A 12,427-nucleotide genomic window follows, 5' to 3' on the forward strand; every position below is an offset into this window, starting at 1 on the left:
CCGCTCAGCCTGGAGGGTAGGACCCACTGACGCTGACGCAGCTGACCCAGGAGGGAAACCCAGCTTCCCAGATTGGGTCAGAACCTTCTTTCTGCTTTTATTGCCACTGAGGGCTCTTGGGCCTCAGCCTTATTTGGTTAAAAAGTCATAAGATAGGGCCTAGAAGAGGGAGCCGAAGGCAGGCAGAACATGAACCTGCCCCCACCCCAGGCCTGAAATCAAGCTGAACAACCACTTACATTTTCCTCCTTAAAAGGAGCTGAGTTCTCACCAAGGCCACTCCGGCTTGCCCTTCCTCCACCCAGCTCACAGGCTGTCCTCTGTGACCCTGTCCTTGCCGGAAACTCCCGATTCAGGCTCTGCCACCACGAACCACAACTCCGGACCTACGGGCTTCTCCCTGGGCCTCCCCCTGCGGTCTGACTCTCCTGCCTACCCACGTACCCCTGCTCAGACAGGCCGCCGCCTCCTCCTTCTGGCTCTCTGACTCGCTGCGCAGGAATCCACCTCGCTCATCCTGACCCTCCACCTCTGCTTGGGCCCAGGCCTCCTCTCCCACCTGCTTCTCCCCTTTCTGTTCTCATCGACTTCCTTCCGTCCTCCCGAGTCCATCTGCTTCCAGATGAGGGGCAAGATGGGCAGGGAGAATGCTGTGGGGGAGGCTGCAGGGGTGGGGTCAGACCTCCGGGTCCTGCAGAGGAGTAAAGCCGGCCCTGCTCAATTACCTGAGTGGGGCAGGAGAGGGCCACGTCTGCTGTCAGGTCCAGGGTGTCGGTTTTCCTTCCTAGTGGCTCAAGCTGATTGGGGGAAAAACAAAGACACAGGTGTACTCATTTGTTTCCATGGCCATGAACTTCCGCGGGCAGCATCCTGCCGTGGGAAAGCTCCAAACACCATTTCAGGGGCTTTGGCCTCCGTTCCTGGCTCTGCCAGCTGCCAGCTGTGGGATACGGGGCGAGTCCCTGAGCCTCTCCAGGACTCAGCTTCCTCATAAACTCACAGCACAGCAGGGCCGTTGGGAAGCTTCCGCGAGGTAACGTGGCTTAAGCCGCCCAGCACAGAGGCTGCCACGCAGGAAATGTGGACTGTGTGAAGGGCCTGCCTTGCGCTCCTGCAGAGTCCCTCGGCAGGGTTCTAGGCACAGAGGAGAGGGCGTAGCTAACCCTGGGGTCTTAGGACTATTTTCAAGTCTATAGGCGCCTACAGACGTGCCTGCCAGCCAGCCAGGCAGCCACTGCTCCTCTGTACCTTGCTGGCAAAGGGAGGCCAAGAACACTCCAGTCTATGGGAACTGGTGCTTTGCTATAGACAAGGACCCCAGGGGTACCCCATTTAATTTACCATATTGACCCAAAGGGCTCTGGCGAGCTGGGAGTGGAATTTCTGACTGGGGTGGATGCAGTCCGGGGCGAAGAGAGACGTATCCGGGCGCCCATCCTGGAGGAGAGAAATAGGCTTCCTCAAGATCCCATCAGTGCAGAGGGCAGAAGGGGAGCTGAGATCCTTGGCCTGAGCCCTGGGCTCGACCCCTCGACCCCTTCCTCCCCTGGGGGGCTCCGAGCTGTTGGACTTGCCGGGCCTGCTCACCTCGAGGGGGAGATCAGAGCAATCCCACAGAGCCAAAGCCTTGGGTGACCACCCCCAGCCCCCATCCTCCTTTCTGGCCCCACAGTTTCCCCTACTGAATAAAAAAAAAATGCCGTATTTGCTTTTAGGCATGTTGGTGTGAGGCCCTGGCCCGTGCCATGGTCAAGGGCATGAGACCCAGTCCCCAAGGAAGCCTTGGCCAGCCAGCTGGGAAAAACCACTTCCCAGCCCTCGGCCCGAGAGAACTGGTGGTCTTGGTGGGGAGAATGGGGCCGAGGCTGGGGCAGGCCTGGACAAAGCCACTACGGGGCAGTGGGCCAACCACCTCTTCCTCGAGGCACTCAGCGGTGCTCGAAGCTCCCTCCAGTCAGGCGGAGCCCTTAGCCTGGAGGCCCAGCTGGACAGAGCTGAGGGCCCACCCCGGCCCGCTCACAGCACTCTCCTGCTCCGGGTGGGAGTGTCAAGCCCAAGGCACAGCCAGGGGTGCAGACCGAATACCCCAAGCCCTCCTTTATGACTATGGGGTCGTGTACATGTGGCAGAAAGTGAATATCTGGGGCTGGAAACGTTCACATCTGCCCTCTCCATCCCGTATTTCCTGCATGACTGTAGGAAGACTGTTGACACCTCTGAGCCTGTGCTATATGGCGATGCTAAAACTCACCTCAAAAGGCAGCTGTAAAGATTGTGCGTCTGGCAAGCACAGTGCCTGGCACATAGCAGATGCTCAGCACAGCAGAGGCTGCTTGCCCATGCCCGGTTGCCTCTGGGAAGGCAGCTCGGATGGTCCAGGAGGCTGCGCCCACCAGACCAGCACCCGGAGAGCCGCCCTGGTTGTTCCCATTTACTCACACTCTGACGGAAGCACATGGCCTCTTTGCCCTGAACTTCCTGTCCTCCCCGGAAGCCCCACCGGAGAGGGCAGGGACCTACCTCCAGGAGGGGGAGGCGGACGCTGTGGAAGAAGGGCTGCAGCACCACGGAGAAGTCCTCCCGCGTGTCATAGCGGCCTGACTCCACCAGCTCGCGCATGCTGCTCTGGGGACACACCCACAGGTGCCTTCAGCACAGGCCCTAGGTGGCCCAGGAGCCCAGCGGGGAGGGGTGGGATGGGAGTGGTGGACGGAGCCCCATCCCCCTGGGAAATGAAGCGGGTGCCGGCTCAGCCCTTCCCTTGGGCAGGCAGACACACTTGGTTGCAAAGCTCTCTCCAGAGAATTGGGAACAGGTTGGGTCACCTTTTTCTTTTGCTTTTATGTGAACTGCAAACTCTGAAGGGCCAGGCAAGAAGTCCCAGAAGGAATAAAAACCTGGGAAGAGCCTCCAGAGAGGCCCCAGGCCTGCCTGTTGACGAGGTGAGGAGTGGGTGGGGTAGGGGCCGCTGGACCCCCAGGGCGCAGAACTGGGGCTCCCATGGGGCACCCAAGGCTACTGTCCTCAGGTTGAGTGTTAGGGCTAAGCCACCATGGGTGACTGGGCCACGGGGGCTTTGCCACCTCGATGCCTTTGGAATGATGCCACCCAGCCGGCTACCTGAGACACCTCTGCCAGGTGGGGCGGAGGAAGGGGCCTAGACGGTGAAGCTCCCCTCAAACCCTGCATGGCTCTTCCCTCCCCTGTGTGCCTCCCCTCAGGGGCTCGGGGCTGGCGTGCTCGCCGAGGTGGGGGAGAGCTTCTCGGTCTCACCTGGTAGGCTCTGGTGACGACCTCCAACCTGGCCAGCTCTTGGGAGTTCTCCCGAGGGGTCAGCACACAGTTACAGAAAATGCTGCACAAAGAGAGGGAGGCAGGGGGCCGAGCCGAGGCTCTGGTCAGGGGCTGGTCCTGTCGCACGGGGCGGGTCATCTGAGTTCGGGCTCAGGAGCAGGTGTGCCGTGAGGCTCTGATGCGCATGCCCCGGGCAGGTTTCCCACCTGACACGGGGACTGGGCAGGTCCCCACGGGGGCATGGATGAGCACCCTCTCACAGTAGCAGAGCACCAGGGCTGGCCTGCAGGCGCTGGGCCCGAAGCAAAGCATGATGAACGAACGAATTTAGCCAATGAAGATACCATGTGCAATTTTCTTACATAAAACAGAAGTGCACCCTCTGGTACTGGGGCTGGGATTTGGGGGCCTCCAGTGGCTCATGTCCCCAGACAGCTCCTTCGTTGACACTAGTGACACTGCATCTTTGCTTTGCTTAGGAATTATTTCATGCCCACAAAATATACTTAATTTAAAAGAGACTGCATCTCTAAAGCGCTCAGGACAGTGCCTGGTTCACAGTGAGTTCTGTAAAAGTGTTTGCTCAGTAAGCAAGCGTACCTACGAGGTACAAAGAATAATACAACATATACCCACGTATCCTCTCAAGCACGCAGCTTAAGAAACAAAATCCGAGCTTGAAGTTCCCTCCCTAACTCACTCCTGCTAACCGTGACGAGATTGCGTGGGTCATTCCCTCACCTCCGCTTCAGTTTGACCGCCCCATGCTGTTCCTCACAGGCTGGGTGACAGACACCGTCTCTCAAGCCCTGGCCTCTGCCCCAGCCCTGGCCTCTGCCCCAGCCCTGGCCTCTCCCTCTGGGCTCCCCCGTGTCACACAGGTTCCTGCTGACACCCCGAGGTTGGATAAGGGGTGGGGCATGGCTCCAACCATCCAGATAGGGGTGGTCCCGGCTCAAGGACCCCTTTACAGTGTTGGGCACATGGACAGACCAAGTCACAAAGGCCCCGAGGAGCCACGGCCGCACAAGCCAGACCAGGGCCAAGGGCGGCCGGCACTGCCTACCTGGCCTGCTGCGCCGGGCATGTGTCTGGGCTCCCCAGGAATGCCTGCCGCATGACGCTGGGGCTCATGAAGTCCACAAGGTTGACCAGGGCTCTGGGCACCTGAGGGCAAGAATGCAGGTGAGAGGGGGCCCCAGGGGGACCCCAGGGGCTCCCCCCTCCGGCTGCCTTAGGGCCCTGAGAAGTGGGAACACGCTCCAGGGGCCCCGTGGAGTGCCTGCCCAGATGTGCCCGAGTGGAGTTCTGCGGAGGCGTCCAAACCGGGCGACCCTAGGATCCTGCGGGCCGTGTGCACCCCGGGGCTGCAGTGTGAACGGCACCTCCTGGAATGGGACTGCATGGCAGACCCAAGTCTGAATGCTGAGAGCTCAGCCCCATTCAGCCATTGGTTAGTGAACTCAAGTCTGCTAGCTTTAAATTTAGTGGGACAGACACCCGCTTCGGCAGGACATTAGCCCCCAACCGTTTCTCTCTAGCTCTGCCTGAGCTCTCTAGCTCTCTAATGCTGCTGAGCAGGCCTAGGGACGCAGCCATCCAGGGAACCACCCGGGGGCCAGAGGACAGCAGTGGCTTGCCTATGCCGGGGGGTGGGGACAGAGCCCATTGCTGGGCACTGGATCAGAGAGGGGCTTGCTCTAGACACACTGTGTGGCCCAGAGCACAGTGCCAGCTGCTGCCACCAGGGAATGTCCCAGGGAGCAGTGTGGGGACAATTAGCACACACACTGCTTTCCCTTCCTCAAGCTTGAGAGCCTTCTGGGCTGGTCCCAAGTACAGGGAGCTGCTGCCACCCACCTCTCTGTGCAGGATGTCCAGGGCCTCACGGAGATGGGCAAAAAAGTTGGCTGCAGAATAGAGATTCTGGGAAGAGACAGGAGGGAGAGGAGGAGCTGGTTAAGAGGAGGGGGCGCGGGGGCAGTTACAGGTCCCCCGCCCCCGGCTCAGCCCCGAGACCTGTCCTCCCTCTGGCCTCCAACTGTCTCCAGCTCATCCTGCCAGGATCTGAAACGAACAGTTGACCCCTCGCTGTTATAAAAGGGGGCCAGCCAGAAGGCTGGCACTTTCAGCCAGAGCTTTATTTCAGGGGCAGAAAGTGGAAAGTCCTCCTTCTTCCTGCCTGAGGTTTACAATTCCTTCTCTTTCTGAGTGCTCAGGAAGGGTGAGAGAGGGAAGTAGAAGCACCACTGATCTGCCACCTGCCACCTCGCACTACTGGGACATCAAGGTGGGGCCAGAAACCTGAGGGCAGTGGGTAGGAAGTACGTGCGTGCACACGCAGAGGTGTAGTTGTACGGTTCTAGGGTTGACTTTAAGGGCTGTTTTCAAAGAGGCTCTCCAAGGCCTGCCTACAGGTCAAAGTCAGGGGCAACCAACAGGCCCGCCCCGCCCCCGTTACCGAGTCTGTGCAGTAGTCGCATAAGTCACTGCCTCCAATCTGCACCGTGATGACCTTCCAGTCCTCGTGGAAATTTACTCTCTGCACAGAGGGAGGAGAACGCTCGGTGACTTCCCACAAACAAGCAGGCAAATGCAAAACGCCCCAGCTCTAGGAAGTCCATTTAACCCTCTCAGACTTCCTCGCCCACTTGAAATAATAGAATCAGAATCTCAGAGCTGAAAGAATTTTAGAGGTTTATTTATAGACCACAGAATCTCAGCACCAGGAGGGACCTTCAAGGTCATTGTGACCAGCAATAAATGTCTTCCCATTGACGCAATCTCCTCCAGAAGGCCTCCAACCAGGGCTGCCCTACTGCCGCTTGAATGCCTCTCGTGACAGGGGGCTCCCTAGTTTCATGGTAGACTAATCCATTTGGGGACTTTTGTGGGTTAGAAAATGTGTGTTTAAGAGTAACCATAAATCCGACTCACGTGGTCATCTTTCATCCTCTGTACCAGAGCCTGGACTTGGCCTGCAAGCTCCCTGAAAAGGAGAGGAAATCAGTCTCGTTCAGGAACGGTGCCTGGATTTCCCCGCCTTAAAAGGTCTGAACTGGAGGCTTCCATAACGTTAACCCGACTGCATGAGCTGGTAGAGACCCTGGGAGTCTGAGCGCTTCTGCTTCACGGCCTCTGGCTCCTCAACTGAGCTTCCTGTTAGCTCCACTGAGGGCTAGCGACAGGACACCAGTGGCCTCTACAGAAGGAGGTTCTGGCTGGCCCGTCCATTTGTTTGGCACACTCTGACCTTTGCGGGGGAATGGCCGCTTGTAGGGCTTTGGAGAGGGCGCATCTCTCTAGCACCATCATGCCATGGTAAGTTGTAAACACTGGACGAGGCTGGTCAGCTGGTCGAATGATTAGAACATGCTGCACATGAAAGTGAGGTCAGGAGTTCAGCCTTTAGGGTCACGGCCGTGTCCAAGTTCCAGCCTCTCTAGCTTAGCGACCGGGGCGGCCAGGGAAGGGAGTGGCAGGGAGCCTATCAAATCACTGGTGTGAATGGATGAATGTGCCCTTTGCACACAGAGGGCAGTATGACAACCTTAAAGGGGAGTGCCACCTACAGCCCGCCCCCCCCCCCACCCCCGCAAGTGCCGTACTCAGCCTTTGCTCCAGGAACAGCCTGATTGAGGAACGCATTTGTGTCGTTGGCACCACCGGTGCCCAGTGCGTAGCCTGTGAGATAGCCGTTAAACTTCCGAAGGATATCTGGAAGAGGAAGGGGTGAACAGGACACAGAGTGCTTAGGACAGAAGGCCAGGGACCTTTCCTGGTCTGGGGTCCCCGCAGGGGGCTGCGTTACCATTCTCAGGCAGCCCGGGGAGAGGCAGCAGAGGGTACACCCAGCAGGAGCTGGGGCCTCTCTGAGTTGAAATGCCTGGAGGACAGGGTGGGCCAGGGCAGCAAGAGTCTCCGCTGGTTTGCTCACTCTCTTTCTCTGTCTCTCTGACAATTCACAGAGGATTGTGCAGAGAATCCTCACTACCTCGTTTGATTTTCTCTGCACGCTCTGGGCCGGTGGAAGAAACCTGAGGCTCAGGATGTTGGGGAACTCGCCCTAGGTCCCCTGGCAAGCACAGAGGAGAGCCAGGGCTTGACCCCAGGCCCCTGGGCTCCATACATGGTGTTGATTTCACCCGCTAAGCCGCCCATCCGTGGGCCTGTCCTCCCGTTTCAATGGTGGTTGGAAGGAAAACGCTGTTTTCTCCTTTCTCAGCTGAGAGGCGCCCTCGAGCCCCAGCCTGGCAGTCACTTACTTGGTAAGGTGGTCACAGTCTCCAGGGAGCCATCTCCTCCTGAGCTGTAGGGAGTAAGCCAGTGAGACTGAATCAGTACGTAGGTTTTTCTTAGCGCCCACACCATCAGCACCTGTACATGGTTTCATCTGTGTGTATTCGAGAGAGTCTGAGAAAACCTGAACCCCCCAGTGGGCCGGGTCCCCCGTAACCCAGGATTAGAAGGTAAAAGAGAGCTGTTTCTTTTCTCCACCAAGTCGGGAGTGCGAGCGCTCAGCCGGAACACACTGCGTGCCCAGCCCAGAATGGCACTCTCCACGGCGACCTAGACCCATAGGCGGTGGAAATCTCTCTCTCAGCCCACTTTAGAGTGAACAGTTCTAGGAGAAGAGAGAGAATTATACAAATAAACGTGAGACAAAAAGTGAAGCCCTCATTTTGACCAGATTTACATGAAACATGAAAGAAAACAGATCCACACGAAACAGCTAGTCTACAGGAGACCTGCCAATTAACGTAATTTGTGTTCATTGCACCATGAGCTCCACAGCTGGGCTTTGTTCCTCTGTCGTCACCACGGGCAGAGAAACACAGAGTAGATGTTTCACAACTCTCTGTAATGCAGGGTTCAACTCCTAATTAACAAGACAAAGAAATGCATTTTTTTTTGGCAAGTAAATTTTATTTTGGTCCTTTGAACGGTGCCCAACAAGACAGTTTATTTCAACTGAGGAAAAGGCAAGGCTCCGAAGACTGGTGGGCCCTGTGACTCCCACCGCCCGGGGCCCTCGGAAACCAGGGCTGCCACACCTCCCTCTGCGGGTCCTGCCTGCAGCCGCCACCTCCCATCCCGCCCGTGAGGTCGCTCTCTCCACTTTGTGATTTTTTTTGGAGGAAGAGGCTCAACTCACAATTCTAATTCATTTAGAATCATTCATTGCTGAGCATTTCTCATCCAGAAGCTTTAATGACTTCAGAAAATTGCTTTTCTCAGGCTAGCCCAGTACAGTGATTTTTCAACCTTTTTCATCTCGTGGCATACAATTCGCATTCTGTTGCACACCAAGAAATACATTATATTTTTTGATGATTTGACCAAAAAATAGGTATACTATCGATTCATTCACACTGAATGGCTACTATCGTGCTGGCAGCTGTTATTTTTTAACTTGATGATCTAAGGGAAAGGCAGTCAGGGCCCCCGACTAGACAGCCAGGTACGGCCTGCTTTGAAAGTCCTTGCTGCACACCGGTGGAAGGTCATTGCCCTAGCACGTGGACAGTCCCCAGGAGATGCTGACAGGCACATGAACAAAGAAAGCATTCTGGGATTGAGGGAAACACGCGATTAAACAGATGCAATTTTTAAAACCTTTTTCCATGGTAGGTATTCTCAGAGCCTTTCATGTGCTGAGATGCATGTGAATTCCCCAGAGGAAGGACACAGTAGGTAAGGTTTCCCGAAAGTACAAAGACTTTTGCCCTCTTCAGGACCATGGCTGGGGCTGGTGTTCCACTGAACAAACTTTGGGAAACGTTAGTCTATGTGTTCCACCGCATGTCGAGCTGTCTCTCCAACTCTGACCCCGAGCTTCCGTTTTTAACACATGGGGACCTGGGGGCAGGTACGTGAAACATTTAGAGCAAGCAAAGGGTTTAAAGGCATAGCAGCCATTGAATGAATAGAGGAGGCTGAGTATGTGAGCCACTGAATACGTAAGGCTGACACATGAGGCCTCACGGGACTTCACCTGCAGGCAGAGGCAGCGATGGCTGGGTGTTTCCTCTGCTGCAGAGAGAAACGTTTAGCCGAAGGTCTCCTGCCTGGGTCTGACTCTCGGGGCCTGTCCAGTGGGCCTGTGGGTAAAGTTGGGCAGATCACCTCCCTTCCCTGGACCGCACCACCAGGCACAGCTTCTCCTTCACCCGGTGGCTGGTCCATCTCTTTTCTGTCTTTCCGCGCAGTGATGGGTGGCCCCTGCCTCGGTCAGCTAAGGCTAAATGCAGCTGCCACAACCCCATCCTTTGCCGGGGCTGGAATGCGCTCTGCTTTCTTTCTCTCCCTCTGGCTTTTCTGTTTCTTGCAGCCTCAAGAACACCTGGGGCCGGGTGGTCAGGAGGGGAGGCTCTGGTTGCCGGCCTGTTCGGGGACCCCCTACCTGGTTGAGGCGTGTGGGAACCTAGGGGCATCCGGGGCTCCAAGGCATGTGCCCCAGCTCTTAGGGGTGATGGTCTCACGCTTCCCACGCCCTGGACCCTCTCTGTGGGTGGCTACAGGCTGAGCAAGGACGCCTCTCTCACCCAGGAGAACCTTTCTCTCCGACGCTGTCCTCGGGGTTGACCAGGAAACTGTCACGGTCCTAACTTTCCTCACTCCCTCTCACTTTCTCAGAAGGAACATTTCATGTGAACGCACCCTGAAGGGAGGAGGCCAGTGCACTGTTAGCTGCGCAGTTTCTCATCAACACTCTGCCCCCTGGTGGCTGGTTTTGCTCTAGTCGTTCCAAAGTCTGAGCTAATCGCCAGTCATGGAGAAGCACACACAAATCTGAGCTTTATTAGGAAAAAAACTTAAGAATGCCCCCGTCCAGCCACTCACCTGACACCTTGTGTCTGGGATGTTCTTTCTCACCCGTTCCATGACCTAACTGCTATTCTGTCAGGACATGACGGGGCTACCACCTCCTCTGGGAAGCCAGGGCTGGGTGTTCCCCTTCCCTTCCCTGGCAGCGCTGGGGCACCCTTTACCGCCACAGGGCGCCAACTGCCCGCGAGCATGGGCGTTTGCCCGCGCCTCCCACGCGTGCCCCTCGCTCAGCGTCTGCTGTTGTGATTTTGTCTTGGTTATTTCCTCCCGAAGTGTGTCGCACTGTGGAGTTTTCTCTGCAGGCGTGTACATGCATGTACATACACGTAAAGGCGGAGGTGTGACCACAGACTGACGTGAACAAACACATAGAGACAGGACACAGAGACGTATACACGCAAACGGGCAGGTGGAGACTCAGAGATTTGGTGCTTTTCGGGTGCATTTCCTGTTGGATTTGCTGACCCAGGAGCCTGATAAGAACCCTGGGTTGCTTTTTCTGCACAATTTAAAAAAAAGAAAAAGAAGAAAAAGGTCATCAATAGTAAAAGACCCTCTCCACTCACCACACTCACACTTCGCAGGCGTAACATAGGTTTTCCTTCTGGAAGCCCCTTCCAGACCAGTCCTTGCTCTTGGTTATTTGTTAATTCACAGGAGACAAAGCCCCCCCAGTCTCCGGGGATGAACCCGGGGTAGCTAGGGGTCAAGGGTTATCGTTACCTATAAGACAGCCCCCGATACTGAGTGGTGACGTCAGGAAGGTCGCCTGGTTTGGAGCCAATTCCATTGCCAGCCTTTGAAAACACACCAAAATCCAGAGGGAAATCAGCAAGCCAGAGAAAACGGAGGCTGTCAACGCGCACGGAGTCTGCAGCTGGCTCCAACGCCCCTCACCACGCATGCGCGAGCGGAACGCTGGGCCGGCGGTCAGAGGACCCGCACTCGCCTCCTGTGGGCGGCAGCTGGCTCCCAACTGCGCTGGGGACGGGCCTTGCCTGCCTCACAGGGCTCTTTGGACGCCCAAACTGGATCGGAGCTGTGAAAGGGTGTGGAAGACCCTAAAGTGCTTTATGAGTGTGAGACACGCTCCTCAGTTCTTCGTAAGCAACGAAGAACAAGCTCGTGGGTCTGAGTGGATGGCCGGGGGCAGATTCCTTGTGAACTTCGCATTTCTCTTCTTTCCCGCTGGGACAGTCTGTAAGGCGCTCTCGTGGCTTTAGAGGTGCTGCCGCAGAGTGGTCCTTGGGGATGGCAAAGAGCCCCACTCCTCAGAACTTAGGGGCAGAGCTTTAGCCACAGCTTGGGTGCCTTTGAGGCTTCCCACGCAGATGCAAAGAGGCAGCAGGTGGGAGGGTCTGAGTCGCTTGGAAAGCAGCATCCGAATGGAAAGGGGCACCCACACAGGTAGGTGTAGAAGATTTTTTGAGTCAAAATGACATGTTTTTGCAATTGTTAAGAAAGTGTTGTTAGGTGTGCAGAACCTCTACTATCTGAGGTAATTCAGTTCACTCCTAAAAAAGACTTCCCTTTGCACACCTGAGTGAGAAAGTGGCTGCAAAACAAGCCGTCGCCATGTTCTTGGATTGACAAGGCCTGGAGAAGGCTGGGTTGGGGGGTGGGGCATAATGCAGGGCTCAGGAGTGCAGGCCCTGGAGGGAGGGGGAGGACTGGGACCTGAACAGACACAGCCACCCCCACCCCACCGCAGGGCCCAAGAGTCCTTACGGTCAGAGAATCCCCCAGAGCAGCCACGACTCGGATGTCTGCAGGTCTCAGGGAGTGCACTGGGGAGACAGAGGGACACGCCTGAGTCCGTGGAAAGGAAGCTGCAGTCAGAGTCTAGTGCGTCTTTAAGCGAGATCAGAAACACTGCTCAGCTGTGCTCTGGCCACGCAGGACTCAGGGTCCATGGTGCCCTAGAGGCAGAGGTTACATTAAAACAGGCTTTCCCTATAAGAGACTTAATGAAGGAACCCTGGACCTATGGGGAGAGAAGGGTGCTGAGAGAGAGGGGGAAGGAAAGGGGATGGGTAAATGGGTGCGAAGGAGGGGAGGAGGGAGGAAGGAAGGGAGGGGAGGGAGGGAGGGGAAGGGGAAGGGACAGCATGGTGGGATCCCACCACGGCAGTGCCAGCAGTCGTGTGGGACACCAGCTGTGACCTGTATGGACAACCAGATGGACACTGGACCATCTGAAATGAGGGTTGGGGCCTGATGCACAGTCCAGTTAGAGCTGGGTTCCATATTTTCATCAAGAATCTGAGACACAATCATGCCAGGTCTTTCTGGGCCCTCAAGT

General features: G+C 56.5%; 1 protein-coding gene across 1 annotated transcript in view; it reads right to left on the reverse strand.

The window, feature by feature from the left end:
- The window catches only part of PLB1 (phospholipase B1), a 116,844-nt gene that overhangs the window by 32,848 nt on the left and 71,569 nt on the right, over positions 1-12,427 (reverse strand). The window contains exons 32-43 of the mRNA XM_045844325.1: positions 11,854-11,912; positions 10,849-10,922; positions 7,560-7,603; positions 6,903-7,011; positions 6,232-6,283; positions 5,756-5,836; positions 5,155-5,220; positions 4,361-4,461; positions 3,274-3,355; positions 2,521-2,625; positions 1,342-1,437; positions 726-797 (exon numbers count right to left, since the gene is read on the reverse strand). Of these exons, the coding sequence (XP_045700281.1) occupies positions 726-797; positions 1,342-1,437; positions 2,521-2,625; positions 3,274-3,355; positions 4,361-4,461; positions 5,155-5,220; positions 5,756-5,836; positions 6,232-6,283; positions 6,903-7,011; positions 7,560-7,603; positions 10,849-10,922; positions 11,854-11,912 (941 nt within the window). The remainder of the gene's footprint in view (positions 1-725; positions 798-1,341; positions 1,438-2,520; positions 2,626-3,273; positions 3,356-4,360; positions 4,462-5,154; positions 5,221-5,755; positions 5,837-6,231; positions 6,284-6,902; positions 7,012-7,559; positions 7,604-10,848; positions 10,923-11,853; positions 11,913-12,427) is intronic.

This window comes from Phyllostomus hastatus, unplaced genomic scaffold, assembly GCF_019186645.2.
Source record: "Phyllostomus hastatus isolate PE091 unplaced genomic scaffold, TTU_PhHast_1.1 phas_contig_402, whole genome shotgun sequence".
NCBI classification, from domain to species: domain Eukaryota; kingdom Metazoa; phylum Chordata; class Mammalia; order Chiroptera; family Phyllostomidae; genus Phyllostomus; species Phyllostomus hastatus.